The 15,270-nt window shown below is 44.1% G+C and overlaps 1 protein-coding gene across 1 annotated transcript in view; it reads right to left on the bottom strand.

Moving 5' to 3' along the window:
• PGM1 (phosphoglucomutase 1) overlaps positions 1-14,021 on the bottom strand; it is a 62,186-nt gene extending 48,165 nt beyond the window's left edge. The window contains exon 1 of the mRNA XM_027059000.2: positions 13,516-14,021. Coding sequence (XP_026914801.1) covers positions 13,516-13,761 — 246 coding nt within the window. The 5' untranslated portion in view covers positions 13,762-14,021. The remainder of the gene's footprint in view (positions 1-13,515) is intronic.
• Positions 14,022-15,270: the final 1,249 nt, after the last annotated feature.

Below are 15,270 nucleotides of genomic sequence, written 5' to 3'. Positions count from 1 at the left end.
TGCATATTGAGATTTGTTTTGGCAGGAGGCTTACATTAGTCCAGGGGGGTGACTTTCCTGAAATAACAGTGGAATTTCAAAACAACCATAATAACACACATTTGGCTCACATCTTAACCATTCCCAAAACCTTTGTGTGCCTGTTACTTAATTTAATTCTTATAAAACTCTCTGATAGGACAGATATTAGAATGAATCCCATTTCACAAATGAGAAAACTGAGCTTTACAGTAGTTAGGCAGACTACATGATATTGTACAGTAAGTTGTACAACTGAGATCTGAACCCAAATTTTCAATTCCAACCCACTACTATGCACTAAAGTTGTTTGGTAAGATTCTGGGAGCCACCACATGGCCTGTCTCCCATCTGGCATTAGGTCAGAAGTCTACAAAGCACCTTGGATTATGGAGCTCTGGAATCTTCTCAACAACTGTTACCAGTAGTATACTTTTCATTTTATTTTTATTTTTTTAATTTTTTTTTAATGTTTATTTATTTTTGAGACAGAGAGAGACAGAGCATGAACGGGGAAGGGACAGAGAGAGAGGGAGACACAGAATTGGAAGCAGGCTCCAGGCTCTGAGCCATCAGCCCAGAGCCCGACGTGGGGTTCGAACTCACAGACCGCGAGATCGTGACCTGAGCTGAAGTCGGACGCTTAACCGACTGAGCCACCCAGGCGCCCAGTAGTATACTTTTTAAACTAGGACAACAAATTAGCCACATCCACTAAACCAATGACTGCTCTCTGCCTCTGCCCTTACTTTACTCTCAGGTAAGGCCTCCCTCATGTTTCCATACTTGCCCCAAAAATCACCTCATTGGGGAGAAGACAGCCTGGTTCTCCCCGTCCCCCTCCAGGTGGGGCTGGTTGCTCTCCTCTGTGCTCTCATGATTCCCCGAACTTCTCTCCTCCAGCTGACGCAGGTTGAATGGTAACTACTTCCACCCTCTCCCTGCAAAGGTATGTCCACCCAAAACCTGTGAATGCAAACTTGTTTGATAAAAGGGTCTTTGCATATTAATTAAAGATCTCGATATGAAATGATCAAGATTTGAAATCATCAGAGATTATCTGAGGTGGCCCTAAATCCAGTAACAAGTACCCTTAAAAGAGAAGAGAAGACAGACACAGAGAAGGCCACGTGAAGGCTCATGCAGCCATGAGCATAGAACACGTGGAACCACCAAGAGCTGCAAGAGGCAAGGAAGGATTCTCCCCTGGGGCCTTCAGAGAAAGCAAAGACCAGCCAACACCTTGAGTTCACACTTTTGGTCTCCAGAATTAGGAAAAAAATAAATTTCTGTTGCTTTCAGCCCCCCAGTTTATAGTCAACTGTCAGCAGCCATAGGAAACCAACATACTAGCATTTGCACCATATTTTTGTTAACTACCTATGGATGTTGCTCTACTTGCATGAGTATCCTGAGAATAAAGACTCTGTCTTATTCACCTTTGTACCCCCAACCATCTCACACAGTGCCTACACCTAGAGAGGGCTCAACAATGTTTGTTGAACAAATCCATACAGTCCGGCATATATAGGCAGCACACAGCAATGCCAGCATACATTTCTTGCAGCATCTCATCAGCAGCATGACATTAGCCTGGGCCAGATAACTATTCCACAGGTCCACCCTATGATCACCATCTTCAACTACCCACTGCTGGCTCAGGACTCCAAAAAGGTAAAGGCCCCAAATCAATGAGCCTGTGGAGCCTGTGATGGAGAGTCACAGCCACTGTGAACCTCTGCCTCACAGATCAAACTCAAGGGATAGTGTATGGATAGAGAGCGAATAAGACATCTATGTGGTGGGTATGGTGGCAGACACAGAAGACCTCCCCTCTGCGCCCAAATGGGCTCAGCGTTTGGGATAATCATAACAATCATTAGAATCACCCAAGTCTTCTGTTTAGCAAAGACAATGTCAGGCACTATGTAAGCGCTTCACAAATTATGCTTCATCCTCACATAAATGTTTCCAGGCAGATATTATTATTACTCTTTTTATACCAAATCTACACATGGGGGAACTGGTTATGGCGAGCTGTGTGATCATGTTTTTCTCATAGATTTGACTATGGCCAACCACGTGGCCCAGCTCAGAGAGGAGGTTTGGCTTTTGTAACAGGTGCCAACCTCACTCCCATTTCCATTTGGGTCTCCTACACTCATTTCCCTTTTACTTCATTTTTAAACATACATCATTTCATTCTGCTCACAGAATGCATTTCTCAACATCCCCATGAGGCAGTGTAACATAATAGTTTCATTACTAAAGCAAAAGATCCTTCCCCATCCCCACCCAGTCAAGCCATCTCAGCTCCATTTTCTGGCCTCTCTGCAATCATGAGATGACCTCTTGGAGTCAGGCGGGCACAATCTTAACATCTAGGTCTCTAGTTTCTGTGGCTTAGAGCTGACAGGACTCTCATCCTAGGTCAGGGCCATTCTGTCTACTTGTGTTTTAACAAACCTTCTCATTGTGCACCATTTCTAAATGCCTGACCAAAGTATGTTTAGATGCCTACCAGAATGGAAGAGAACCATATCCCTAGGCCACCACAGGCATCTGCCAAAGGAAAGCAGAATGCCAGAATCTTCCTCAGCATGAACTATCTTCTAAGACCCTCTCCACAGGGCAGCGTGCTTGAACAGCACAAAATATGGGAACTCATTTTTAACAGTTATGCCAGAGTATTTTCATTTAAATTAATGTTATCTCCTTCAAAACAATCATCTTGGGAAGCAACATATTTATTCAAACAGTGCTCACATTGCACTAACATTTCTGGAACTCTCTCAGCAACTGTCTTAACAGTCTGTGGCACTTCCTTTGAAAGTCTTCAGTCATAACAAATTTAATCCTCTGAGAGTAGATTTGAACTTTGAAAAGAGACAAAAATTGGTTGGAGCCATGTCTAATGAATAAAGTGGGTGATCAAATCTTGTTACATCACTTTAGGTGAAAAATGAGGCATGACTATAAAATAATGTGACTGGTTTTCCTAGGTGACCCATAAACCAACTGGCTGAAAAATAATTCCCATAGAGGAGTTTCAAAATGCTTTGAGCACTAGACGCATCACTGGAATAAGTGTACGGTTCCCAGAGTGGTGATTTGGTAGGGTACAATACTAATTTGGATATATAAGTTCAAATATGTTTGCAAAAAAAGAAATCTGATTGCTTACGCTCATGAAAATGAAGAAGCTATTCTCCTGGAGAAATTTCTCCTCCTTTTTACTGACAGCCTGGTCTGCTTTGGACAGGGAGTCTGCTGAGAAAAATCCATGGAGGATTATCTTTTTTTTTTGTATCAGTCCTCCCCCATTCAATCAAAGGCTCTTTGAGAAAGGGGACTTCTTCAACTCTGTGTCTCCAGTGCTCAGGACAGCACACACAGAAGCATGAGACACTAATTCCACCATTCTTGACACAAATCCTTTGACTTTGCTTCTTGTGTTCCTGGAGCTTCACTTGCTAAATGTAACTTCTTCTGCCTAGCAACCCAAACTAGACTGTGTAAAATCCACCCACCCAAACTTCTAGTGGTTGGTCAGGGCCAAAAACATAGGGAAATAAGAGGGACTGATTACTAACACAAGGGGCTTCATTTAGGGTCATGGAAATAGTCTAAAATTAGATTATGGTGATAGTTGCATAACTCTGTAAACACATTAAAAGACATTGGGGCACCTGGGTGGCTCAGTCGGTTAAGCGTCCAACTTCAGCTCACGTCATGATCTGGCAGTCAGTGAGTTCAAGCCCCACATCGGGCTCTGTGCTAACAGTTCAGAGCCTGGAGCCTACTTCGGATTCTGTGTCTCCGTCTCTCTCTACTTCCCCCCCCCCCCCCAACTCGCACTTTGTCTCTCAAAAATGAATAAATGCTAAAAATAAATAAATAAATAAAAATTTTAAAAAGACATTGAATTGTACACTTTGGGTACCTAGGTAGCTCAGTCAGTTGAGCATCCAAATCTTGATTTCGGCTCAGGTCATGATCTCACGGTTGTGATATGGAGCCTTGCATTGGGCTCTGCCCTGGCAGTGTGCTTGGGATTCTCTCTCCCTCTCTCTCTCTGCCCCTTCCTTGCTCACGTTCTCTCTGCCCCTCCCTTGCTCATGCTTTCTCTCTCTCAAAAAAAAAGATATTGAATTGTACACTTTAAATGGGTGAATTGTGTGATATGTGAATAATATTTCAATAAGGTAGTTTATTTAAAAAGTCCTTCACAATAGGAATGTTTGTGCCTTGATTCCTTTCTAATATGGCGGTTGGAATAAATGATAGCTTCTCTTCCAAAAATCTAGTTCTCTATATAAAATTAAGTTTCTGTCTTCTTCTATATCTCTATCACTTGAAAATGACTGCATGGTTTTCACCAGATTTGGAAAGCATGTTTAGGACAGTGAGGACTATTGAGTGTCCCCCAATATCAATTATCCCTTTCATTTTGCTTGACACCCCCAATGGTTAGCCTCACACACAGTACCCAGAATAACATGGGTATTTCCCAGCCCCCCTTGCTGTTAGAGGGCTTAGACCAAGTTTTGGTGCAGAAGACATGAATAAAATTGAAGATATGCAGTCTCTTTGAAAAGTGTGCCTTCCTGGGGCACCTGGGTGGCTCAGTCGGTTAATCATCTGACTTCAGTTCAGGTCATGACCTCACAGTTCGTGGGTTCAAGCCCTGCACTGGGCTCTGTGCTGACAGTTCAGAGCCTGGAGCCTGCTTTGGATTCTGTGTCTCCCTCTCTCTCTGACCCTCCCCCGCTCATGCTCTGTCTCTCTCTCAAAAATAAATGAACATTAAAAATTAAAAAGAAAAAGAAGAAAAAGTGTGCCTTCCTCCCACTTCCTCCCCTTCCTCTTGCCCAGAATGACCATATGGTGGTAGGAAGCCATCTTGGATCATGCAGATAAGGGCAATTCACTAGGGGAGGCTAAGGAACAAAAGAAAAGAAATAGAGGACCCTTTACAAAACAGAGCCACCCACAACAGCCCGGGACTGTCCACACTCAGTCTATTACAGAAAGGATTCTATTACTATGATCTTTTATTTTGTTTAAGTAACTTGTTTTCACAGACAAATCTATATGTTAACTAGTGATAAAATCTGATATTCTGTACCAAAACAGAATCTAAAATATGCAGCATCAGCATACCTTTTATGCCATGGCAAAACTATTATCACTGCTACCTTGGAAGGCAGACCACTGGTCAACCAAACCCAGGCAAACAGGTGAGAGAATTCAGAACAGGAGCATCTGTTGGCTGCTTCTTGCCACAACAGAGAGGAGCTCAGGCAAAGACTAGCTAGTCCACAGGCAAAAATGGAGGTTATAGCTCTGCTAAGGATGTTTTCTTTAACTATGGTCTGCAAAACTGTGTTGTCCAAGTCCAGTATTTGTAGCCTTACAGAGTTGAAATGACCACTACCTATGTTCCCCAGCTAATGCAGCTTATACATGAAGCAGTAGGTGTAGAGGAAAGGTCTGTGGACTCAACTCTTTCCCAGGATTCCCTGCTGGACAATGAAAACTGGCCCACCAGCAAAGATTGAATTAAAGATACCGCCTTCTTATTTAGCCTAGCTTTTCCTGTCTCAAGGCGGCTATCATGATGGAGACATCAGAGGAGGAACAGAGCACAGAGGCCAGAAAATAAAAGCCAAAGTTTTCAGGCTTAAAACTCTATCTACATGAGAATTTTCACTGTGGTTATCAGTACATGGAACTGATCAGAAGAGGCCAGAAGAAGCCTAATAAACTTTTGAAGTAATTATATAGTGAAACAAACCACACTAACTTGGTCTGCAAAAGCAACTCGTGCCTTCCTACACCCCCAACTTTTATCAGCAGAAAGCAGGATGCAAAAGCTGTGCAGATCCCAAACTCTCAGAACCTATAGCCTAGTGTCTAGGGATAAATGAGCATGGAGGACAAAGAATAAGAGAGTCCCTCCTGTGGGCGCCTGGGTGACTCAGTGGTTAGGCGTCCAACCCTTGACTTCGGCTCAGGCCATGATCTCACAGTTCATGAGTTCAAGCCCCTCATTGGGCTTCACGCTGACAGTTCAGAGCCTGCTTGGGATTCTCCCTCTCTCTCTCTCTATCCCTCCCCGCTCATTCATTCTCTCTCTCTCTCTCAAAATAAATAAATAAACAGAAAGAAAGAAAGAAAGAAAGAAAGAAAGAAAGAAAGAAAGAAAGAAAGAAAGAAAGGAAGGAAGGAAGGAAGGAAGAAAGAAAAAAACAAAAGGAAGGAAGGAAGGAAGGAAAGAAGGAAGGAAGGAAGGAAGGAAGAAAATCCCTCCCGGAGTGCAGAATCAGGGCTCCCTATGGACCTACTCTATTGTCAGACCAAGGAGTCTGCACTCCCAGCCAGCAGCAAAGTGTGAATACTATGGCTGGCGATGGCTCTACTTCTATAACTACATCACTCTATATATTTATTGGAAGGAATTAGAGGTGACGCCCCCAAGGAAGAGTGATGTGCTTCATGGGCAGGAAGAACAGTGGGCATGGCTGTCTGCATGCCCAAAGAAGTGGCCCATGGCAGAGATTTCTACTTGCAACTTCCTTTCTTAAGATAACAGAACCACCCCTTTTTAGCTGGCCACATGGCTCCCAGTATAAAGTCTGCATCTTTTTGCCCTTCTTGCAGGTAAGTGTGGCCTGTCTGGAAAATCTAATCAATGGATTGTGAGCAGGAGTGAGGTGTGCAATTTCCAGATTGTTTAAATGGAAGGAAAAAAAAACAAAACAAAACACTTTGCTCCACCTTTTTCCTGTGCCCACTGGCTGAAATGTGGATAAGGGTGTGGGGGCCACCTGTAACCAGGTGGGCAAAGGCAACACCTTCAAGATGGCAGAGCCATATGATTGAAGGAAGTTGGGTCCCATGGCTCTACCATACTAGTCCTGGTGTGCTTAGACCTAGACTATTCCACGAGAGAGAAACTTCCATTTTGTTTCCTCCACTGCTGTTTGAGTTTCTGTTACAAGTTGAACCTATGTAATTGTACACATTATTTGAGTTAAAATACAGGCCACTGGTGTACATCAAATTCACTTTGGAAGGCACCGTTAAATGTCATCTTCCAGAGCCTCCAAAACTGAGCGATGATGGGACACCAGGCCTTGATAGGGAACTCTAACAGAGACTTCAAATATGAGCCAAGCAGAAAGCCACAGGGCACAATGCTGTGTAGTGCGTGTGCTGAATTATGATGGCTCTCCTTCTCAAATGTGCAACTCTGAGTAGCAGTGGGAGTGTGCAGTGTAACACAGAGTGAGAGGGGAGAAGAGTCTGACTTAGATCAGTGAAGCCAAGAAAGAGAGGCTCCTGAACAAATTGCTTAAAATATTTTTCATAACAAAGGCTGTGTAAGGGCTAAGCGCCTGGCTCTATAAAACAGTCTTGTCCATTCCTCTACTTAGCTAGCTCTTTCGGCTATGCACCCCCCTCTTCTGTTCGCACACTATCCACTCTTCAAGACACAATTCAAGTTCCACCGTTTCTTTCCCCAGTCCAGAATGTTCTCTCCCTTACCTGCACTCAGCACTTTTTCTAATTCTGTTCTTTGCACATATATGTATTTCTTGTGTCTTATTTCCCCCACTCCTGCATGGAAAAGGACAGTATCTCATTTATCTTGGTATTTAATACCAATTCAAATAAACAAAGTGTGAACAGGGGGAGAACAATCATTCATAAGCCATCATAATTAGAGGACTTTTTTTTTTTTTAATGGGAGTCATAGCATATTAAACATTGACCCAAAGATGGTTCTCTGCCAAGTCTTCCTTGCCCTAGGACATCAGATTTTAAGGAAAGGTAGCAAGGTGCCTCTACCTAACACCAGTTACCTCAGAGTCCCAAAACATCCCCCTTCCTCCCCAGTATTCTTTCATTTCCTTCTCAGAACTATATCTAGAAACATGTCCCTTTACCCGTGCTTACAGCTGGTCTCATGAAAGTTCGGGAAAGGGTGATTCATCCCAAATGGGAGACAGTGGAGTTCCTCCAGTTAAGACAAAGTTCTCAAAGCCCCACTGGTTTGATCTGAGAACCTGAGACCCTTAATCTCTATGTCATGTATTTGATGCCCATTTTGGTGCAAGCAGTACCTGACCCTAAAAAGAGATCATTTGTGGGGCGCCTGGGTGGCTCAGTCAGTTAAGCATCTGACTTCGGCTCAGGTCATGATCTCACGGTTCATGAGTTTGAGCCCCGCATCAGGCTCTGTGCTGACAGCTCAGAACCTGGAGCCTCCTTTGGATTCTGTCTCTCCCTCTCTCTCTCTGCCCCTCCCCCTCTCATACTCTGTCTCTCTCAAAAATAAACATTAAAAATAAAAAGGATCATTTATTTAGTGCAGGGGTTCTTAACTCAGGATCCTTAGAAGAAATCCCTGGGTAGAATTCAATGGTGTCCTTGAATTTGAATGGCAAAACAAACAAAAGCTTTATTTTCATTAACCTCTAAATGAAATTTAGCATCTCCTTGAATTATGAATATGGGCAACATACAATTATTATTATTATTACCATTACAAATACTACCAGGGACTTTATCATCAACAGAAATCACAGATATTTTCATATCATATTATACTTATCTAAAATTACTGAGATTGCAGATGTATCAAAATATCACATATCACCACTCTAAAGTAAGACAGTATTAGACTTCCCACTAAATATTGTTATTTAATGTGTCAGTAAGGAAGCATACAGATCTTGCTGCATCACAAATTTGATTAATATTTTGATAATTGAATTTCAATATAATAATTCCTTTGTAATCCTGTATGTTTTGTTTTATCTATTTTTAAAAAAGATATATTCTAGTAAGGAGTCTGGAGACTAAACAAAGGAATTCAACACACAAGAACCCCTGTGGGTTGATGAAAGAAAACCAGCTTACTCACAAGTTCCCATGCAGGCATTTATTTATTTATTTATTTTGCTGGAGATAATGATGAACTATCGTTCAAAATATCCAAACATTCTGGGGCGCCTGGGTGGCTCAGTCGGTTAAGCATCTGACTTCGGCTCAGATCCTGATCTCATGGTAGGTGAGTTCAAGCCCCATGTCGGGCTCTGTGCTGACAGCTCAGAGCGTGGAGCCTGCTTTGGATTCTGTGTCTCCCTCTCTCTCTGCGCCTTCCCTGCTTGCATTGTCTCTCTCTCTCTCTCAAAAATAAAACATTAAAAAAAATTTACAAAATATCCAAACATTCATTTACTTGGGAGTTTGAACTCTCCCCAATTCTTAATACTGGTCACATGCAGACCATTGGGCCCAAGAGCAATTTTTAGAGACCAGGAGTGGTTTGAACTGAGTTGTCTGCTCTGGTATCTCTTAAGACGTCTCAGTTACAGAGGCCCGTAAATTCCTTTCTCACTGTGCTAATCTGAGTTAGGTCTTTGCCACTTGCATGCAACTGGCTTCTAACATGGAGTCCCTCTATATTGGTTGGGGCCACTAAGGGTAGAGGAAGGTGGGGGACAATGATAGTATTTATGAAAGGTGGGGAAGAGATGTTAATATCTGCATCAGGTTGGGCCTGATTAGCTTAGTGTCCCCAGATCAACAGAACACTGATAACACAAAGTCCTGTCCCAGGCCCATCGTAAGGTTTCCCCAAAGTGTCAATCAGCTTCCAGGTGACAAGAGATTACAGGTACTTTTTTTCTTTAATTTTTTAAAAATGTTTTATTTATTTTCGAGAGAGCGAATGTGAGTAGGGGAGTGGCAGAGAGAGAGGGGGACAGGGAATCAGAAGCAGGCTGTGTGCTGACAGCAGTGAGCTAATGCAGGGCTGGAACTCACGAACCACGAGATCATGACCTGAACCAAAAATCGGATGCTCAACCGACTAAGTCACCCAGGTGCCCCAACACTACAGGTACTTTTAAACTCATTTCATTTAATCCTCACAAGAACCTCTATGGGTATGTCTCATTGCTTCCAACCTTTACAGAAAAGTGGGGGGAAGGGGATCAGAAGTTAATTAACTTGCCCAGCAGTGTCCAACTCCTATATTTTTATTCTTTTCTGTCTAGTATTCTTCCCCTGACAAACCCACCTTAGGAATTCCAACTTTAAGCCTCAATTCAGCTACCACTTTCAGTGTTCTCAGACTCCAGAAATAAACCTCTTAGTGTTTTCTGATACCTTAGGGCACATCTTGCTAATGGATACACAGAATAAATCAAGATAAAGCAGAGAAGCTCACACAGTTCAAAGCTATAGCGGCAGACGTTGAGTGTCGGGGAAAGCGGTTGGTGGAGCCACTCTTGCTGCTGGGGATGGGTCCCTGCTACCTCTCTAATGACCCCCTGCACACCATATGCTGACCTCTACTTTCAGTTTTCACCTTTCTTCATAAGAGCAAAAGTCCTCTTCAGATTGCTTTGGGTTTGCCGTTTGCAAAAGCAGGTAATTAAGGTAGGTCTTTCATCCAGGTGAAGTGGCCTAACACGAACTTTCAGAAAGGACAGCACACCCGTACAGCCCTCCATGCTGTTCCCCCTTCAGTACCTGGCACACACCTCCATCGTAACACCTAATGCACTGTGCTCTGTTTATTCTTGTCTACCTCCCCTTTTATACTGTTTTTGCTGAGGACAGGAATATTTTCTATCCCAAGTACTCAGCACAATGTCTGATACAAAGTAAGCACATAATAAATGTTTGAAGAGAATAAATTTATTGCTCACCAACTATACATTGGCTTTAAGGGCTGGAATACACTTAACTTGAAGTATATTCCATACTGTTCACAATTCAGGGCAACTGAAACCAGGACTCACTGAAATCTGCACTATCTGCATGCAGATACAGATAAAAGCAGACTCCATCTTAAAGAAGTTTACTCTCTAGAGGGGAGTGTCACATGTGAAGATAATTTCACTGGGATTTCATTAATCTATTCTAGAAGTATCTATAAGAAAGGAGCACTTAATAGGGGGGGATGAAAGTGGCAGACAGAGGTTTTTGGGGAAAGTTTTCTGAAGATGTTATCTGAATTGAATCACACCAGAAGACAGGAGGAATATATTTACATCCCTGGTGAGGAGAGAGACAGAGACAGAGACAGAGAGAATAAAATCAGAGAGCAGCAGCTGAGGACAAAAACTTAGGAATAGCTAGGGTGTACACAGCGCAAGCAGGTCATGAAGGAACTCTCAAAAAGTATGAGTAGAATCAGGAGAGTGATCAAGGCAAGGGAATGAGGACTTTAAAAGTGCAAAACCAGGGATGCCTAGGTGGTGCAGTCGGTTGAGAATCGGGCTCCTGATTTCGGGTCAGGTCATGAACTCGTGGTTTGTGAGTTCAAGACCCACGTCAGGCTCTGTGCTGACAGTGCGGAGCCTGCTTGGGATTCTCTCTCTCGCCACTTCTCTCTGCACCTCCCCAACTCATGCATATTCTCTCTCTCTCTCTCAAAGTAAATAAACTTAATAAAAACTTATTTTTTTTTAAAAAAGTGCAAAACCAGCAATGCCAAAGGCAATAAGAAGGCCAAATAAGGCCTTAAAAAAAGTATTCAATGGATTTAGCAACCAGAAAGTCATTAGTAACCTTGGCAAGTGGTGAAGGAAGAAGGAGCCAGACTGCAAGGAGATGGTAAGTGAATGGGTGAAAAATCAGTGGTGGCAATTGGCCAAAAAGGGGAAACGCAAGAAAGCAGTAGCTAAAAGGGGATGAGGTTTTAAAAACATACATGTTTTTTTTTTTTTTTTGGTCTCAGCCTAAATTTTTCTTTCCCATCCTACACTACTCCCAAATGGACAACTTTCCTCAAAAATTCCCACTATGACGTAAGCTCCTTAAGTACGAGTCTTGTGTCTGAATTGTCTTTTTATTCCACACATTTTCTGTATATGGCATAGGTTCAGTCTTTTTGAATGAATGAATGAATGAATGAATGAATGAATGAAATACATATTCAACACAGGTGATAAGGAAATGAAGGGATCTACTGGGTAACATCTATTTTTGCTCTTAAGGGAATTTGTGGTTGTCTGAAAACTCAAGAGCATATTCTATTCAGAGGACCTTCTCTCCTTGATGCTTATAAATGCCTGACTCAGGGAGGGAGATGTAGATTGGGGCCCAGTGTAGATTTTACAGACTAGGGAATAATAGTTCCTTATAGATTTAAGGGTCCCTTCCTTCACAGAAGTTGTAATTGGTAGGTCTATATTAGATTCTGGGTGCTGCTTTTATAGTTCCTCTTTAACCTGCCCAGGCTTCAGTTTTCTCACTGGCAACTTGAAGATGCCCATAATAGCATCGACCTCATAAGGCTGCAGCATAAATGAGATACTGCACATTTAGTGCTTTTCGTGGTGCGTGGCAAAATGACACTTATATGTTAAAGATAAAGTATTACTAAAATGAATAAAAATACCACTAAAAGAAATGAGTTCCAGAAAAGCTAGGTATAAGTCAAATCTTATTTTAAATACAGAAAGAGAAACTCGTTAGAAGATGTTTTATAAAAGTGAATGAATAATCAGCTCCCAGTTGCCTGTTTTATAAATCCACCTTTTCATTCATAAAGTTTACTAAAAAATCTTTCAGAGTTTCACCTATCCGAGTGGACCTGCCCCTGAAGTCAGTTAACGTTCCTTAGCTGGTGGGGAGGGTGTGGCGAGGGGCAAGCCGAGGGGTTGCATTAATTTCCTGGCCAGCCACGAAGGCTTGCATAAGAGCACCCTTGGGTATGCAGTTTCTGTTCTCATGAAAATTCAGCCCCAACTCCTCGACGAACAGATCTAGAAGCACCATCTGGCAAAGACTAGAGTTTTCAAAAGCCTGCGTCCCAGCAACCAGGCCGTGGAAGGGCGGGAGCTCAGTCCCAACGCAAACTAGGATGTGGAGAGAGAGCAAGACTTGGCAACCTCTTCTCAGCCCTGCGGGTCTCACGCACCAGCTGGGCGGGCGCTCCCGCCAACCATGCCCCACGGCGTCGGGCTCCCAGCCAGTGGGAAGCGCCAGTCTCAGACCAGAATAGCAAGCAACTGGGAGGGATGGGAGGGGGTTCTGAGCAAGGCATTGGCCGTCTAACCTTTCCGGGTGAAGGCGACTGCACTCAGAGTTGTAACTGTATCTTTAGCCACAGGAAAGGTTAATGTAAATGTCAGAGGCCTCAGCCGGAGGGGTGGGGAAGGGAGGAGGCGAGAGAAGGGCGGGGCAAGAGGAGGAGGGTCGGGCCTCCCAAGGTCAAGCCCTGCTCGCCCGTCCCCGGAGAGTCGACAAAGCAGCTCCGCGGAGCCCCGAGGCCACCCTTCAGCACCCCGCGACCTCCGCGGGGCCTCCGGGCCAGGAAAAGCCAGGGCAAAGAAGTTGGGTGGAGACTAGGGCGGCACGCGGAAGTGGCCGGGCCCGAGCGCGGCAGGGGGCGGGCGGGCGACTCCAGAGGCACGTCGCGCACGGCCCCGCTCCTGGCGCACGCCGCGGAGGAGCCGGCGCGTCCCTTACCCCGTTGGCGGCGGCGATGCGCACGATGAGCTGGATGGCCTCCTTCATGTAGAACCTGCCATCCCCGCCCACCACGAGGGTGGCCTCCTGCCGCTGCGCCGGCTCCACCGTGGAGATGATACTCTGGATGAAATTCTCCGCGTAGTTGGCGCTGCTCTGAAACACCTTCACCCGCTTCCGCAGCCCGCTCGTGCCCGGCTTCTGGTCCGGGTACGCCTGGGTCTTCACCGTCACAATCTTCACCATGGTGGCGACTCGCTTCTTGGGGCCGGAGCGGACTCTGCTAACCGCGGGGAGGCCGGAGCTGTGGCTGCAGCTGCTCTGGGGTGAGGGTGCGGACGGGCTAGGGGCAACGCCAGCTCTCTCGCCTGCGCTCGGCCCTCCTCCTTAAAGGGACAGGGGACAGGGCCCTCCCTCCGTGGCCAGCCCCACTTTGCAGGTACAGGGGGGCGGGTAGAAAAAAGGAGAGCGCCCACCTCCAGGCTTCCAGTGAAATGGGTGGAGCCTCTCTGATTTCCCCTTCCCACCCCACCCCGTCAGCCAATCCACTATAAAATGAAATCCGCAACTCCTTCCCTACAGGGAAGGGCAGAACGTGGGGTAGGGACTTGGTCAGAGGGCAAGTGTTGGAGACAGGGTGGGAAACTTGCAGAGTATAATAATTTCCTGTGGTTTGGCCAGAGTATCTTATGTAAATAGCTTTCTGGAAACCTGAGAGATAGAAATGGCAGCCTTAGGTAGATTTCATGACTCCTTATTTTTTTTATATTCTCTATCCAAATATTAGTTTGTGTCAGAAAAAGGAGTCAGTTCCAAAAGTCGTATTCCACCTACTACTTTCCATGTATTTACTGATGGACCAAACCCTTTACTTCCCATTGGTTAGGGTGCCTTTACTAAGAACTAAAGTTTATTGAATAGAATGTTTCTAATCCTTGCTAAAGTACAAGTTTTATTTTTCCCTATTTTATGCTTACAAAACGAGATTTAAAAAATTAAATGGCTTGTCACGGCCATGGAGATAACTATATGCAGGAGGCCAACTCAGGTGGGTGTTGCTGCAAAACCAGGGCTCTTAACCTGGTTCGCCTGCTAAGTCACCAGATTTCATAACTAGGAAATGTACAGGGAGGCCTTAATATAGGTACAAATATAAGGTAAGGCTGAGTATAACATAATTCATCATCAAAATAAAGTCAGTTATTTGTGTAATAAAAATTGGGTGAAGAGACCAAGAAGAACTCCAGAAAGAGTTCATGGAGGATACAGAGTGAACAAAAGACCCTTGACTGTTAAGTAGGAATATCGATTCTTTCCTTTTGGTTTAGCATTCCCCTTGATTTGGTGAGAGTGATTGTCTTCTCTGCTCAGAAAATGTGTCATTTGTAGAAAAGCCACAGCTTCTCCCTGCCCCCGCTTATGAGATGTGTGACATGGGGAAAGCTAATTAGTATCTGTGAGCATCCATTTCTTTACTATAAAATGAACAGAAAACCTACCTTAAAGAGTTTCTGCAAGAATTAATGGTGTTTTGTATGTCTGTAGTTCTCAATCATGGATACATAATACAATCACCTGAGACACTTTTGAAAGTACCCAGGCTCCAGTCCAAACATTAAATAATAATCAGGTGATGTAAGTAACTCATTTAGCGTTGTAGCTCAAACTTTACATGTCCCAAACTCAGGATCATACTGTACCACCCTCCAACCCCACACTTCTTACAATAGTTCCAGTCTCAAATTGCTAGGAGAT

The sequence above is a fragment of the Acinonyx jubatus genome, chromosome C1 (assembly GCF_027475565.1).
Source record: "Acinonyx jubatus isolate Ajub_Pintada_27869175 chromosome C1, VMU_Ajub_asm_v1.0, whole genome shotgun sequence".
Classification (NCBI taxonomy): domain Eukaryota; kingdom Metazoa; phylum Chordata; class Mammalia; order Carnivora; family Felidae; genus Acinonyx; species Acinonyx jubatus.
The sequence above is the reverse complement of the archived record's forward strand: the minus strand, read 5'-3'. Positions and strand labels throughout refer to the sequence as shown.